The sequence below is a fragment of the Poecile atricapillus genome, chromosome 23 (assembly GCF_030490865.1).
Source record: "Poecile atricapillus isolate bPoeAtr1 chromosome 23, bPoeAtr1.hap1, whole genome shotgun sequence".
Classification (NCBI taxonomy): Eukaryota; Metazoa; Chordata; class Aves; order Passeriformes; family Paridae; genus Poecile; species Poecile atricapillus.
In genome coordinates, this window is record NC_081271.1 from 1962053 (window position 1) to 1975328 (window position 13276).

Here is a 13276-nt window from a genome sequence, read left to right on the forward strand (position 1 = left end):
GTGATGTTTAAGGTTCCTTCCAAGCCATTCTATAATTCCATAATGTGGAGAAAATTCCAGAGCCAGGGGTGATTTACTGTCCTAATGCACCCAAAGCCAGGAAAATCCCGGCATTTCGGGCAAAATCAGGGAGAGGAGAGGCCTGGGGAGTGCAGCCTGTCCACGCTCTGCACAGAGCCACCCTTTGCCCTCCCGGACACAGCGCCTGGGAGGGAAAAACGGGAATGTTCTCCGGGCCTGGAGCCGGGGTGGGGACCCTGCCGAGGCTCCAGACGGCCATTCCCGGCTCCCTCAGCAACACTTTCTCCCCGTGTGGTCTCCCTGCGGGAAATCTCCCTTCGGTGATATTAAAAGAATGCGATTATTTCCCAGAACAGCCCAAACAAACCCGGCTCGGGCGGGTGTGAGGACAGCCGGGCTGGATGGCAGAGGGAGATAACTGCGGGATTACTCATCCACACCTGGATTTTCCCACCGCAGCCCCGGGCAGAGCGGGGGGTCCCAAACCCCTGCCAGGGATGATTCAACCCAGCGCCGGCTCCTCTCGGGGTGACACGGGGGTGACACGGAGGTGACACGGGGCTGACACGGGACGGAGCTCGCTGCACCTCGGTGCCAGGAGAGACCCAGCTGGGTGGCACCGTCCCCTGGCTGGTTCTGTCACCGGGGTGAGCTCGGATGTCCCTCAGGGAAGGTGAAACCACAAGTCACGGGCACAGCCTCGCACCAAAGCGCTCCCCACGGCTGCCACCGCTCCCAGCGCGGTCCCACACTCATTAAATCTCATTTTTATATAATTAAGACACCCAGCTCTCCTCTCCTGCCGCTGTCACTGATTTTTATGGCCACGCGGCGCCTCCGCTCTTCACAGCAGCTCCAGGCTGCTCCTTCCCACCTCCAACCTCTCCCCGAGCTCAACAAACCAGGGACAAACCTCTCTCCTCCTTTTAAAATCAGCCCGGGACATCCGAGGCCGATCCTGGGCTGCAGCAATTGCGATAATGAATTGTGATAATGGATTGCGATCGAGCAGGGCGATAATGAGCGGCGATAATGAATTGCGGCAATGAATTATTTACTGAGCGCTTTCCGCGGGCCGCGGGGAGGATAAAGAGGGAGGAGAGGAGCCGAGCTGAACCGAACCGCAGCAATTTCGGAATCAAAAACAGGATCCTGTCCGGGCACGGCCCGGGAATTGCGGCAGAGCCGGGCAGGGGAGGCTCCAACCTCCTGGGATGCGGTGAACAAAGGGATCGCACCGGCCTAAGGGAAAGTGTCGCTGTCGCTGTCGCTGTCGCTGTCCTTGACATCCCTGTGGATTTCTCGGATGCTTCTCCCCAGGTTTCTCCCGCCAGGAAAGGCCGCGCGGAGCTTCCCTTTCTGTCGGTGCCGGATAAATTCCTGTCCCCAGCGATGTTTGTTCCAGACGGGCTCAGGAAACCTTTCCCATTCTCATGGAAATGCCAAGGGGCGAGGAGCGGAGCCCACTGGAATCCGCTGATAAGGATCCTCCATTGTGGCAGCACCCACGGCTTTCTCCGCTGGGGAAATCCACGGAAATTCCCCCGCCAGCTTCAAAATCCCAAACGGGGCTTGTCCCGCTGCCCCGGTGCGTGTCCGCTAAACCCAGCCTGAAATCCAGCCGGGAATTTGGCTCCACGTCAGGGAAGCTCGGTGCTTGGTCACAAATTAACACAAATTTCGGAGCTCTGTCTGCTCGCGGGCTCCGAAATTTGTGATAATCAATTTATTACGTTAAAATAAATTCCACAGCGTTATCCCCGCGCTGAAAACATCCACATCCCGGGAAAAAGCCGTGGCTCTGCCTCGGTGGCCACGGGCTCTGTTTGTGGATTGGGGAAGGAATAAACATCAGCAAAGGGATATTCTTGCAGCAGGGAGACCTCCCACAGGGAAAGGAAGAGCTCCCGGAGTCATTAAAATGCCAGAGACAACAAAAAGTTTAATGCTCGCCCCTCGTTTGGGGCCCTGCAGCCCCAGCGTTCCTCACCTGCTGCCGGAGGTGCTCGGGCAGATGTGAATCCCATTTTCCTTCGGAAAAATCCCAGCCGGGATTGCTCTGATCCTCCCCATCCATCAGGGAGAAGGGAAAATCATCAGCGCCAATGGGAGCCTTTGGAAAAGTCATTTATGGCCTTTCACAGATGATGGGAGCAGCAGAGGCCACCTCACATCCCAGGAGTGCAGCTGGGGCTTCCATCTGTCTGTCTGTCCATCCATGGATCCATCCATCCATCCATCCATGGATTCCATCCATCCGTCCATCCATCCATCATCCATCCATCATCCATCCATCATCCATCCATCCATCATCCATCATCCATCCATCATCCATCCATCATCCATCCATCCATCCATCCATCCATCCATCCATCATCCATCCATCATCCATCCATCCATCCATCATCCATCATCCATCCATCATCCATCATCCATCATCCATCCATCCATCCATCCATCCATCCATCCATGGATTCCGCCCATCCATCCATCATCCATCCATCATCCATCCATCATCCATCATCCATCCACCATCCATCATCCATCATCCATCCATCCATCCATCATCCATCCATCCATCATCCATCCATCATCCATCATCCATCATCCATCCATCCATCCATCATCCATCCATCCATCCATCCATCCATCCATCCATCCATCCATCCATCCATCATCCATCATCCATCCATCATCCATCCATCCATCCATCCATCCATCCATCCATCCATCCATCCATCATCCATCCATCCATCATCCATCCATCATCCATCCATCATCCATCCATCCATCATCCATCCATCATCCATCCATCCATCCATCCATCCATCCATCCATCCATCCATCCATCATCCATCCATCCATCATCCATCCATCATCCATCCATCATCCATCCATCCATCCATCCATCCATCCATCATCCATCCATCCATCATCCATCCATCATCCATCCATCATCCATCCATCCATCATCCATCCATCCATCCATCCATCCATCCATCCATCCATCCATCCATCCATCCATCCATCATCCATCCATCATCCATCATCCATCCATCCATCATCCATCCATCCATCCATCCATCCATCCATCCATCCATCCATCCATCCATCATCCATCATCCATCCATCCATCCATCCATCCATCCATCATCCATCATCCATCATCCATCCATCCATCATCCATCATCCATCCATCATCCATCATCCATCCATCATCCATCCATCATCCATCATCCATCATCCATCATCCATCATCCATCATCCATCCATCATCCATCCATCCATCATCCATCCATCCATCATCCATCATCCATCATCCATCATCCATCCATCATCCATCATCCATCATCCATCCATCATCCATCCATCCATCATCCATCCATCATCCATCATCCATCATCCATCATCCATCCATCATCCATCCATCATCCATCCATCATCCATCATCCATCCATCCATCATCCATCATCCATCCATCATCCATCATCCATCATCCATCCATCCATCATCCATCCATCCATCCATCCATCCATCCATCATCCATCCATCATCCATCCATCATCCATCCATCATCCATCATCCATCCATCCATCCATCCATCCATCCATCCATCCATCCATCATCCATCCATCCATCCATCCATCCATCATCCATCATGCATTCATCATCCATCCATCATCCATCCATCATCCATCATCCATCATCCATCCATCCATCATCCATCCATCCATCCATCATCCATCCATCCATCCATCCATCCATCCATCCATCCATCCATCATCCATCATCCATCCATCATCCATCCATCCATCCATCATCCATCCATCCATCCATCCATCCATCATCCATCATCCATCCATCATCCATCCATCCATCCATCCATCCATCCATGGATTCCATCCATCATCCATCATCCATCCATCCATCATCCATCCATCCATCCATGGATTCCATCCATCCATCCTCCATCCATCCAGGTGTTCCTGTCACCCTCCCGGGCACGTGGGGCTGCAGAAACCCCGAGGTGTTCAGAGGCAAAACAAACAAAATTCCCCTCAAAAAAAAAAAAAAATTTAAAAATAATAAAAAAAACTAAAAATATTGTCCCCAACAGCCAGGGCCAGCCCAGCCGGGTGTCCTGGGCCCACGGCGAGGTGCAGGAATCATTTCTGCTCCACCACCGGATCCTTTGGAGGTTGTTCCTTCAGGAAGTTTCCTGTTTGTGCAGACAAAGCCTGCTCAGGGCTGATAACCGATGATTTTTGGCAGCAGGGCCAGCCCAGCCCTCTGTGTCGGAGCAGCCACCGGGGCTGAAAAGCCTCTCAGTAAACTCCGAGCGTGGGGAGTTCAGGCGAGGACACGGCCGGGGCTGCTCCGGGATCTTTTTGTGCCTGGAAAACTCCAAGCGCTCGGCTGGGTTGGGATAAAGGAGCGCAGGCACGGAGGGTCCCGGGGGCTGCCTGGCACAGAGGGACCGGCCCAGGGCTTCCTGCAGCCCCCAGGGATGGGGGGAGGTTTGTGACAAACCCAACATTTATCCAGGGAAAGGAGCTCGGCGGGTCTCTCATCCCACGGGATCGACTGCAGAGCTCAGGGAGATGCACCGGACCCAGCCCCGGAGGTTTTTCCCGGACTGGGGCTGGGCAGCAGCATCAGGGACTCTTTGGACCCAAATCCAGCTCTGTCCCAGCCCCTGGGAGGTGTCTGGGCTCCACGGGGATATCTTTCCATGGGAAGAAAACCCCTGAGGAGACGCGCAGCATTCTTTGTTGGACTTCGCACCACCTGGAATGGGATTTTGGAGCTGCCCCGGCCAGGGCAGCCCAGGACAGCGGGAGGGGCTGCGGAGCTCCAGCCGCAGCTCAGCCCAGGGATGCCATCTGCTGTTCACAGCTCTGGGAAGAGACCTGGGGCTCTCCCAGCGCTGCTCAGCCCGAAACAAACACCCCAAACCACTGAAACACCCCAAAAGCGTCCTGCGGGCACGGCCGGGAGCGCCTGGCACAGCCGAACCTCGGCTCAGGTCACATCTCCGTCACCTGCACAGCCAGGCTGTGTCCCGCAGGAGCCCAGTTCCCAGCAGGAGCATCCCAGGGAAGGGCAGGGACGAGGCGCAGCCCTGGGAAGGGTCAGGGGAGGGAGGTGAATGCCGCCCTCACCCTCTGCACGGATGGAAAATGCCCCCCGAACCAGGGGGGGGGCCGGCACTCGGCAGCTCCAGGGATGTCCCAGGGATCCTGTGGGGTGTTGGGAGCTTGGGATTCATCCAGAGGAGAGATCTGGAGCTGCTTTTCCCCTCACGGGGGCTCAGAGCTGCTCCTTTGCCCCTCCCTGTAAGCTCGGGACACTCCTGGCTCTGATTCCGTCCTCCCCCAGTCGCTGTCACCTCTCCAATCAATCCTGCAGCGGGTTCATTCCCAGGAATGAGAGCTCGGCCCGGCTCCCCAGGATTTCTGGAGGCAGAAAAGGAAGGTTCAGGCTCCGGCTGAACAAAGGGTCCCTCCTCCCCCTGCTCCAGCCGAACAAAGCAGCGAGCCCAGAGCCCCGGCCACGGCGCTGAGCAGGGCCTGGGAATCAGGAGGGAAAAAAAGCTGGGAAAGGTTCCTTAAGGACAAAGGAAAATTCCTCATTCCCAGCCAGGCTTGGCGCAGAGGCGGCTCCAGGGGAGATTTGCTGTGGTGGGGATTGGGATGGAGGGGAAATCTCCTCTTTCCATTCATTTCCCGTTTCCTGTTCCCCTCCTGCCTTTCCACTGTCATTCCAGCGTCGGGATATCGGGATCGCACCTGGAATGACAGCGAGAAGGAGCCGGATCCCGGCCGCGGCTCCCTCTGTCCCCGCCGTGTCCGCGGCGGCCGCACGGGGTCCTCGGAGCTCCAAACGGCGACCTCGGAGCTCCAAATGGCGACCTCGGAGCTCCGAATGATGACTTCAGAGCTCCAAACGGCGACCTCGGAGCTCCGAATGGCATCCTAGGAGCTCCAAACGGGGTCCTCGGAGCTCCAAATGGTGTTCTCTGGGCTCCGAACGGTGTCCTTGGAGCTCCAAATAGCGACCTCGGAGCTCCGAACGGCATCCCTGGAGCTCCGAACGGTGTTCTCAGAGCTCTGAACGGCATCCTCAGAGCTCCAAATGGGGTTCTCGGAGCTCCAAACGGGGTTCTCGGAGCTCCGAACAGCGACCTCAGAGCTCCGAATGATGTCCTTGGAGCTCTGAATGGTGTCCTTGGAGCTCCAAACAGTGACCTCAGAGCTCTGAACGGGGTCCTCGGAGCTCCGTGGTGATGGCAGCGGCCCCAGACAGCACGGGGACACTGTGGGGACACCGTGGGGACAGTGGGCCCCCTCCCCACAGCCCCGGGAGCGCGTTAAAGGAGGGATGTGACACCTTGGGAGTGAAGCAGCCATGGGGTCACATCCCTGGAAGTGTCCACAGCGGGGCTGGACGGCGCTTGGAGCAGCCTGGGATAGGGGAAGGTGTCCCTGCACAAATCCTGGAAAGGGTTTGGATCTTTCTGGTCCATTCCAACCCAAACCATTCCATGATTCCATGATTCCATTATTCCATGATTCCATGGTTCCATGATTCCATGATTGATTCCATGATCCCAGCCTGCCCTGACCCGTCTCTCCCACACCATCACCCCTCCAGCACAGCCCAGCTCCCTCCGAGGGCTTTCCCATGGACAACTTTTAATGGGAAAACTGCTCCAAGCTGGAATAGCATCCCCACAGTTCGGACAGGGCTCCCAGAAAGTCCCTGAGGCGATCGGAACCGAGAGGAGGCAGCGGCCGCGGTCACTTGTGCACCACCAAAGCCACCACCCGTGCCTGGAGTGCTCCTTTTTCCCAGTGAAGATCCCAAATCACCAAAGCAGCTAAAAAACGTTGGAAAACTCGAGGCTGAGGCCACCTGACACCAAGCAAAGGCAGCGGCTGTGCCAGTCCTGTGCCACCCGTGAGGAGCCAGAGCGATTCCTTGGGAATTCATCCTCTGGGAGCAGCCCCGGGCTCCAGCTCCTGCTGGAATCCCAGGGAAGCTCCACGGGATTGCAGGAAAAGCTGTGAAGGCAGAGAACGATCCCCGGATCCGGCTGCAGGTTTGGAGTTTCCTTTGGGGGAAAATTTGTAGGAAGCACTGGCAGATCCCAGGATGGAGGAGGACACCACCACTGTATCCCCTGGGGCAGCACTGACCCCTCTGGAGAGTCCCAACGCCTCCCACGCTGTCACCTCGGCCGGGATGGCTGCAGGGACACGATTGCCACGCAGGGATCTCCGGAGTCCTTCCCATGGGAGGTGTGGAGAGCCAGGCCAGCTCCAGATGTCCCCATGGAAATATGGAGAGCCACACCAGCTCCAGATGTCCCCATGGAAATGCGGAGAGCCAGGCCAGCTCCAGATGTCCCCATGGAAATGTGGAGATCCAGGCCAGCTCCAGATGTCCCCAGAGAGCTGTGGAGATCCAGGCCAGCTCCAGATGTCCCCATGGAAATGCGGAGAGCCAGGCCAGCTCCAGATGTCCCCATGTAGATGTGGAGAGCCAGGCCAGCTCCAGATGTCCCCATGGAAATGTGGAGATCCAGGCCAGCTCCAGATGTCCCCATGGAAATGTGGAGAGCCAGGCCAGCTCCAGATGTCCCCATGTAGATGTGGGAGCCAGGCCAGCTCCAGATGTCCCCATGGAGCTGTGGCAGTGACAGCAGGGGACCCCTGGCCCGTGTGGGGGCTCCTCAGGGGGTACAACAGCAGCGCCAGGCAGGGAGGCACCAGAATCCTTGGATGAGGTTCCGGAGGAGCTGCCAGCGGTGGGATGGTGCTGTCCCAGTCCCGGGAGATGCCAGCACTGTCCCAGTGCCACTGCCGGGGACAGCGGGGACAGGGAGCTGCTCCAGGTGGGATCAGGAATCGGACAGACACAGGAGCTGTTCCAGGTGGGATCAGGAATGGCACAGGGAGGTGTTCCAGGTGGGATCAGGAATCGGACAGGCACAGGGAGCTGCTCCAGGTGGGATCAGGAATCGGACAGGGATCTGCTCCAGGTGGGATCAGGAATCGGACAGGACAGGGATCTGCTCCAGGTGGGATCAGGAATCGGACAGACACAGGAGCTGTTCCACATGGGATCAGGAATCGGACAGGCACAGGGCCTCCACGGCCGTGCTGAGCCCCTGGCTGACGCCGCCCACGGCCAGCAGGCAGTCCCGCAGCGCGATGCTGGAGCAGGCGCAGCGCGGGGTGGGCATGGGGGGGAGGCTCTCCCACTTGTTCTTCTCCGGGTGGAAAGCCTCTGCCGACTCCAGCACCGTCGGCTGATTCCCTGGAAGCACAAAAGGAGGCGCTGGATGATGTGGGAAGCACCATCGAGCATCTCCTGGCTGCTCTGTACCCCATCCCCTTATGGGGTTTGTGTGTCCTGCTCCCTCCCACCGGCCAGGACCTGGATGTCTCCCTTTCCCGGGATGTCTCCCTTTCCCAGGATGTCTCCCTTTTCCGGGATGTCTCCCTTTCCCGGGATGTCTCCCTTTCCCGGGATGTCTCCCTTTCCCAGGATGTCTCCCTTTCCCGGGATGACAATTCCCACACGTTTTCGAAGGGTTCCTGCAGTCCCAGAGGCTCACCCAGGCCCCCAGCCACGACAACTCTGCCTCGCAGGTAGCCGGCCACAAAGTCTGCTCGCCTTTTCTTCAGGTAGCAGGAGCGCTCCATCTTCATCCACCCACCTGGGAAGGACGGGACACGCTGGGGTTTGTGGGATCACAAATCACTCCTGGAGAAGCATCCGCCTCTCCCAGGCCCTGGCTCCTGGAAGGGCAGTTTGGCTGCTGCACCTTGGGGTGATAAAACCCCATGGAATGGGTTGGGTTTGTCCGAGGTTTTCCCATTCCAGTTGTTAATCCTGACTGGAAATCGTCCTCTAAGCTGAGCTCGAGGCAGCAGCAGATGGGAGATCTGTGCTCTGCAAGGATGGCAGAGCCCCAAACCCCAAACTGACCCCTGTGTCTCCAAAGTGATCCCTGTGTCCCCAGACTGATCCTGCTGTCCCCAAAGTGATTCCTGTGTCCCCAAACCCAGCCCTCTGTCCCCAGACTGATCCCAGTGTCCCTAAACCGATCCCTGAGTCCCCAAACCGATCCCTGTGTCCCCAGACTGATCCCTGTGTCCCCAGACTGATGCTGGTGTCCCCAAAGTGATTCCTGTGTCCCCAGACTGATGCTGGTGTCCCCAAAGTGATTCCTGTGTCCCCAATCCCAGCCCTGAGTCCTCAGACCAATCCTGGTGTCCCCAGACTGATCCCTGTGTCCCCAAAGTGATTCCTGTGTCCCCAAACCCAGCCCTGTGTCCCCAGACTGATCCCTGTGTCCCCCAGCCCCTCAGCAGGGTCTGGGCCGGACCAGCTCCCACCTTGCTCGAGGTCGAACACATCCACGGTCCTCATGAACTTGGGCTGCCGGTAGAGCCGGCCCTGGCGCAGCCCCCCGAGGCTGAAGAGCTTTTCCTCTGTGGCCACGAAGCTGGAGAAGGCTCTTTTGTTGGGAATGCTGGGGAATTTGGTCCAAGACCGGGTGTCCGTGTCGAAGACCTCGAAGGCGTTGACGGCGTACTTGGATTGCCTTCCCCCTGGGAAAGGAGAGGGAATCCCGGCTCAGGGACCGGAGCAGCCTCGGCTCTCCAGTTCCCTGAGTGAAATGGGATTTTTCACCTCTCTGTGCTCCTTTTCTCAGGAAAAAGCTGAATTTTCCAACCTCTCCCCGCTCCTGGCAGTGCTGGCACAGGGAGGGGTTTCAATTGCACTGGATTGATCCAGACAAACTCAGAGCAGAGCCAGGATCGGGCTCAGGAAGATGAGAGGAATTCCCATGAGCTTGGATCCAGCGAGCCCTGGCCTGGCTGCTGAGCCCCTGAGGGCAGGAGAGCTGGAGCAGCTGCTCCAGTGCCAGTTATCCCAGTGATCCCAGTGATCCCAGTGATCCCAGTGATCCCAGGGATCCCAGTGATCCCAGTTATCCCAGTTATCTCAGTGATCCCAGGGATCCCAGTTATCCCAGTTATCCCAGTGCCAGTGATCCCAGTGATCCCAGTTATCCCAGTGATGCCAGTGATCCCAGTTATCCCAGTGATCCCAGTTATCCCAGTTATCCCAGTTATCTCAGTGATCCCAGTTATCCCAGTTACCTCAGTGATCCCAGTGATCCCAGCGATCCCAGGGATCCCAGTTATCTCAGTGATCCCAGTTATCCCAGTGATCCCAGTTTTCCCAGTGATCCCACTGATCCCAGTTAGCCCAGTTAGCCCAGTTAGCCCAGTTAGCCCAGTGCCAGGGATCCCAGTGATCCCAGTTATCCCAGTGTCAGGGATCCCAGTGATCCCAGTGATCCCAGTTATCCCAGTTATCCCAGTTATCCCAGTGCCAGGGATCCCAATTATTCCAGGCACAGAGGAAGAGGAAGAGGAGGAGAAGGAAGAAAAAAGAAGGAGAAGGAAGAGGAAAGGAACAAAAATGAAGAAGGAAGAAAAACGAAGAAAAACGAAGAAAAATGAAGAAAAATTATGGCAAAGGAAGAAAAAGGAAGAGATTGAAGAGGAAAGAAGGAGAAGAAAGAAGGAGAAAGAAGAGAGGAGGGGAGAGAAGTAAAGGCCAAGGAGGAGGAGGAGGAGGAGGAGGAGGAGGAGGAGGAGGAGGAGGAGGAGGAGGAGGAGGAGGAGGAGGAGGAGGAGGAGGAGGAGGAGGAGGAGGAGGAGGAGGCAGGGCTGGTCCTCACCCAGCACGTAGATCTTGGTGCCCCTCAGGACGGACGTGGCCGCGTAGCGGGGCGTGGGCATGGCAGCCAGGGACACCCAGATGTCCTTGAGCACGTCATAGTGCTGCAGGAAGTTGTGGGGCCGCAGGTCCGAGCCCATCCCGCCCGCGGCGTACACCCTGTAATCTGCACGGGGCAAAGAACCCCCCAAATCCCGTTAAATTACCATTGGAAACTACCAGAAACCCGTCCTTCCCCTGCAAAATTATCCCACTAAATTATTGTAGAAAGTACCAGAAAATCTATCCCAACTCTGCAAAATTATCCCACTAAGTTATTGTAGGAAAGTACCAGAAAGCCATCCTCCTCCTGCAAAAATATCCCACTAAATTGTTATAGGAAATCACAAAAAATTCATCCCCAACCTGTAAAATTATCTTGCTAAATTATTGTAGAAAATACCAGAAATCTCCCTCCCCTGCAAAAATATCCCGCTAAATTGTTATAGGAAAGCACAAAAATTCCATCCCCATCCTGCAAAATCATCCCACTAAATTATTATAGAAAGTACCAGAAAATCCATCCTGACTCTGCAAAAACATCCCACAAAATTATTGTAGGAAATCACAAAAAATTCATCCCCAACCTGCAAAATTATCCCACAAAATTATTGTAGGAAAGTGCCGGAAATCCATCCCAACTCTGCAAAATTATCCCACAAAATTATTATAGAAAGTACCAGAAATCCATCCTCCTCCTGCAAAAACATCCCACAAAATTATTGTAGGAAAGCACAAAAATTCCATCCCCATCCTGCAAAATTATCCCACAAAATTATTATAGGAAATCACAAAAAATTCATCCCCAACCTGCAAAATTTTCCCGCTAAATTATTATAGGAAAGTGCCGGAAATCCATCCTGACTCTGCAAAATTATCCCAAAACTTATTATAGAAAGTACCAGAAATCTCCCTCCCCTGCAAAATTATCCCACAAAATTATTATAGGAAATCACAAAAAATTCATCCCCAACCTGCAAAATTATCCTGCTAAATTATTATAGAAAGTACCAGAAAATCCATCCCGACTCCGCAAAAACATCCCACAAAACTGCATTGGGAGAGCACCAGAAATCTCCTTCCCCTGTAAAAAAAATCCATCTCTTCCTTGCAAAAAAACCCATTCAAGGACCAGAATTTGCTGTAAAACCCAGGAGAAATTTGGATCCGAGCCCCTGGAGCTCGGAGCCGTCCAGAACCGCCGCCGGCAGCAGCGGAGCCGCCGCCCCCGCGGCTCCAGGGCTGGTGACAACCCCGGGGCGGCTCTGGCTGTGCTCCCAACCTCCCGTGGAGCCTCTCAGCGGGGTGGGAGGTGCCAAACGCACGAGGCCCAACTTCTGGAAGAAGTTTTGGAAGATGTTTGGAAGAGGAGATGTTTTGGAGACCAGCAGATCAACCCTGGATCATCGCCCGGAGACATTTTTCCACCCAAAGCTGGGAAAAGATCTCCGAGCAAGCAGATCCCCAAATCCCAGAGCCCTCTGGAGGTCTCTCCTTGCCTTTGGCCGTCACTGAGATGCCCATGGCCGCCTCTCGCAGCGAGCTGCGCTTCCTCCAGCGCCCTTCATCCGTGTTGTACATCTCCACCACCTTCAGCGGCAGCTGGTCGGCGCCCACACCGCCGATCACCATGATCCTCTTGCCCAGCACGGTGACGGCCACGCCGGCCCTGGCCGTGGGCATGGCGGGCAGCGGCGCCCACCGGTCGGCCTCGGGGGAATAAACCTCGAAGGAATCCACGGGGACGCCGTTGTCGTCGCAGCCGCCCACGGCGAAGACCTGCCCGCCCGCCTCCACCAGCGTGGAGTACACCCGGCGGCTCGGCAGCGGAGCCAGGCGCTTCCAGTGGAAGTCTTTGGTGCTGGGAAGCTCCATGGTGGATGGTGGGAAGGGGGAAATGCTGGGAAATGGGATTATGGAGTGGGTGAGGGTGGATCCTGGCAAGGATGGGCTGAGCTGTGCCCGATCGGTGCCCTGAGTGGGGAGTGACACGTCCAGGAATTCCTTGGGTACCTCCAAACCTCCCTGGGCAGCCCTTTCCAACCTTTTCCATGAGGAAATTCCTGCTGCTGTCCAAGCTGAGCCTCCCCTGGCCCAGCCTGAGGCCGTTCCCTCTCCTCCTGTCCCTGTTCCCTGCGATAACATCCCAAATCCCCCCCGGCTGTCCCCTCCTGGCAGGGACTTGTGCAGAGCCAGGAATTCCCCCTGAGCCTCCTTTTCTCCAGCCTGAGCCTTCCCAGCTCCCTCAGGATTCTCCAAACCCTTCCCAGATCCCTCAGGATTCTCCAAACCCTTCCCCAGCTCCCTCAGGATTCTCCAAACCCTTCCCAGCTCCCTCAGGATTCTCCAAACCCTTCCCACATCCCTCAGGATTCTCCAAACCCTTCCCAGATCCCTCAGGATTCTCCAAACCCTTTTCCAGACATGTTCCAGCCCCAAAATGTCCTCCCTG

At 55.9% G+C, this 13276-nt stretch overlaps 1 protein-coding gene across 1 annotated transcript; it reads right to left on the bottom strand.

Moving 5' to 3' along the window:
- Positions 1 to 8044: 8044 nt before the first annotated feature.
- Positions 8045 to 13182, bottom strand: KLHDC8A (kelch domain containing 8A). Its single transcript, XM_058855514.1, has 5 exons — positions 12324 to 13182; positions 10787 to 10951; positions 9429 to 9644; positions 8645 to 8746; positions 8045 to 8343 (listed from the first exon to the last, which is right to left on the bottom strand). Exons 1-5 carry the CDS (start codon positions 12967 to 12969, stop codon positions 8150 to 8152), a joined length of 1323 nt encoding a protein of 440 aa, XP_058711497.1. The 5' UTR covers positions 12970 to 13182; the 3' UTR covers positions 8045 to 8149.
- Between the last annotated feature and the right edge of the window lie 94 nt (positions 13183 to 13276).

Excerpts from the sequence above, each read along its gene's own strand:
- KLHDC8A (XM_058855514.1), bottom strand. The coding sequence starts at position 12,969 with ATGTTATCGCAGGGAACAGGGACAGGAGGAGAGGGAACGGCCTCAGGC. Across the intron at positions 10,952-12,323 it reads CATCTCAGTGACGGCCAAAG|ATTACAGGGTGTACGCCGCG; the intron begins GCAAGGAGAGAC and ends TGCCCCGTGCAG. Across the intron at positions 8,344-8,644 it reads TGTCGTGGCTGGGGGCCTGG|GGAATCAGCCGACGGTGCTG; the intron begins GTGAGCCTCTGG and ends TTGTGCTTCCAG.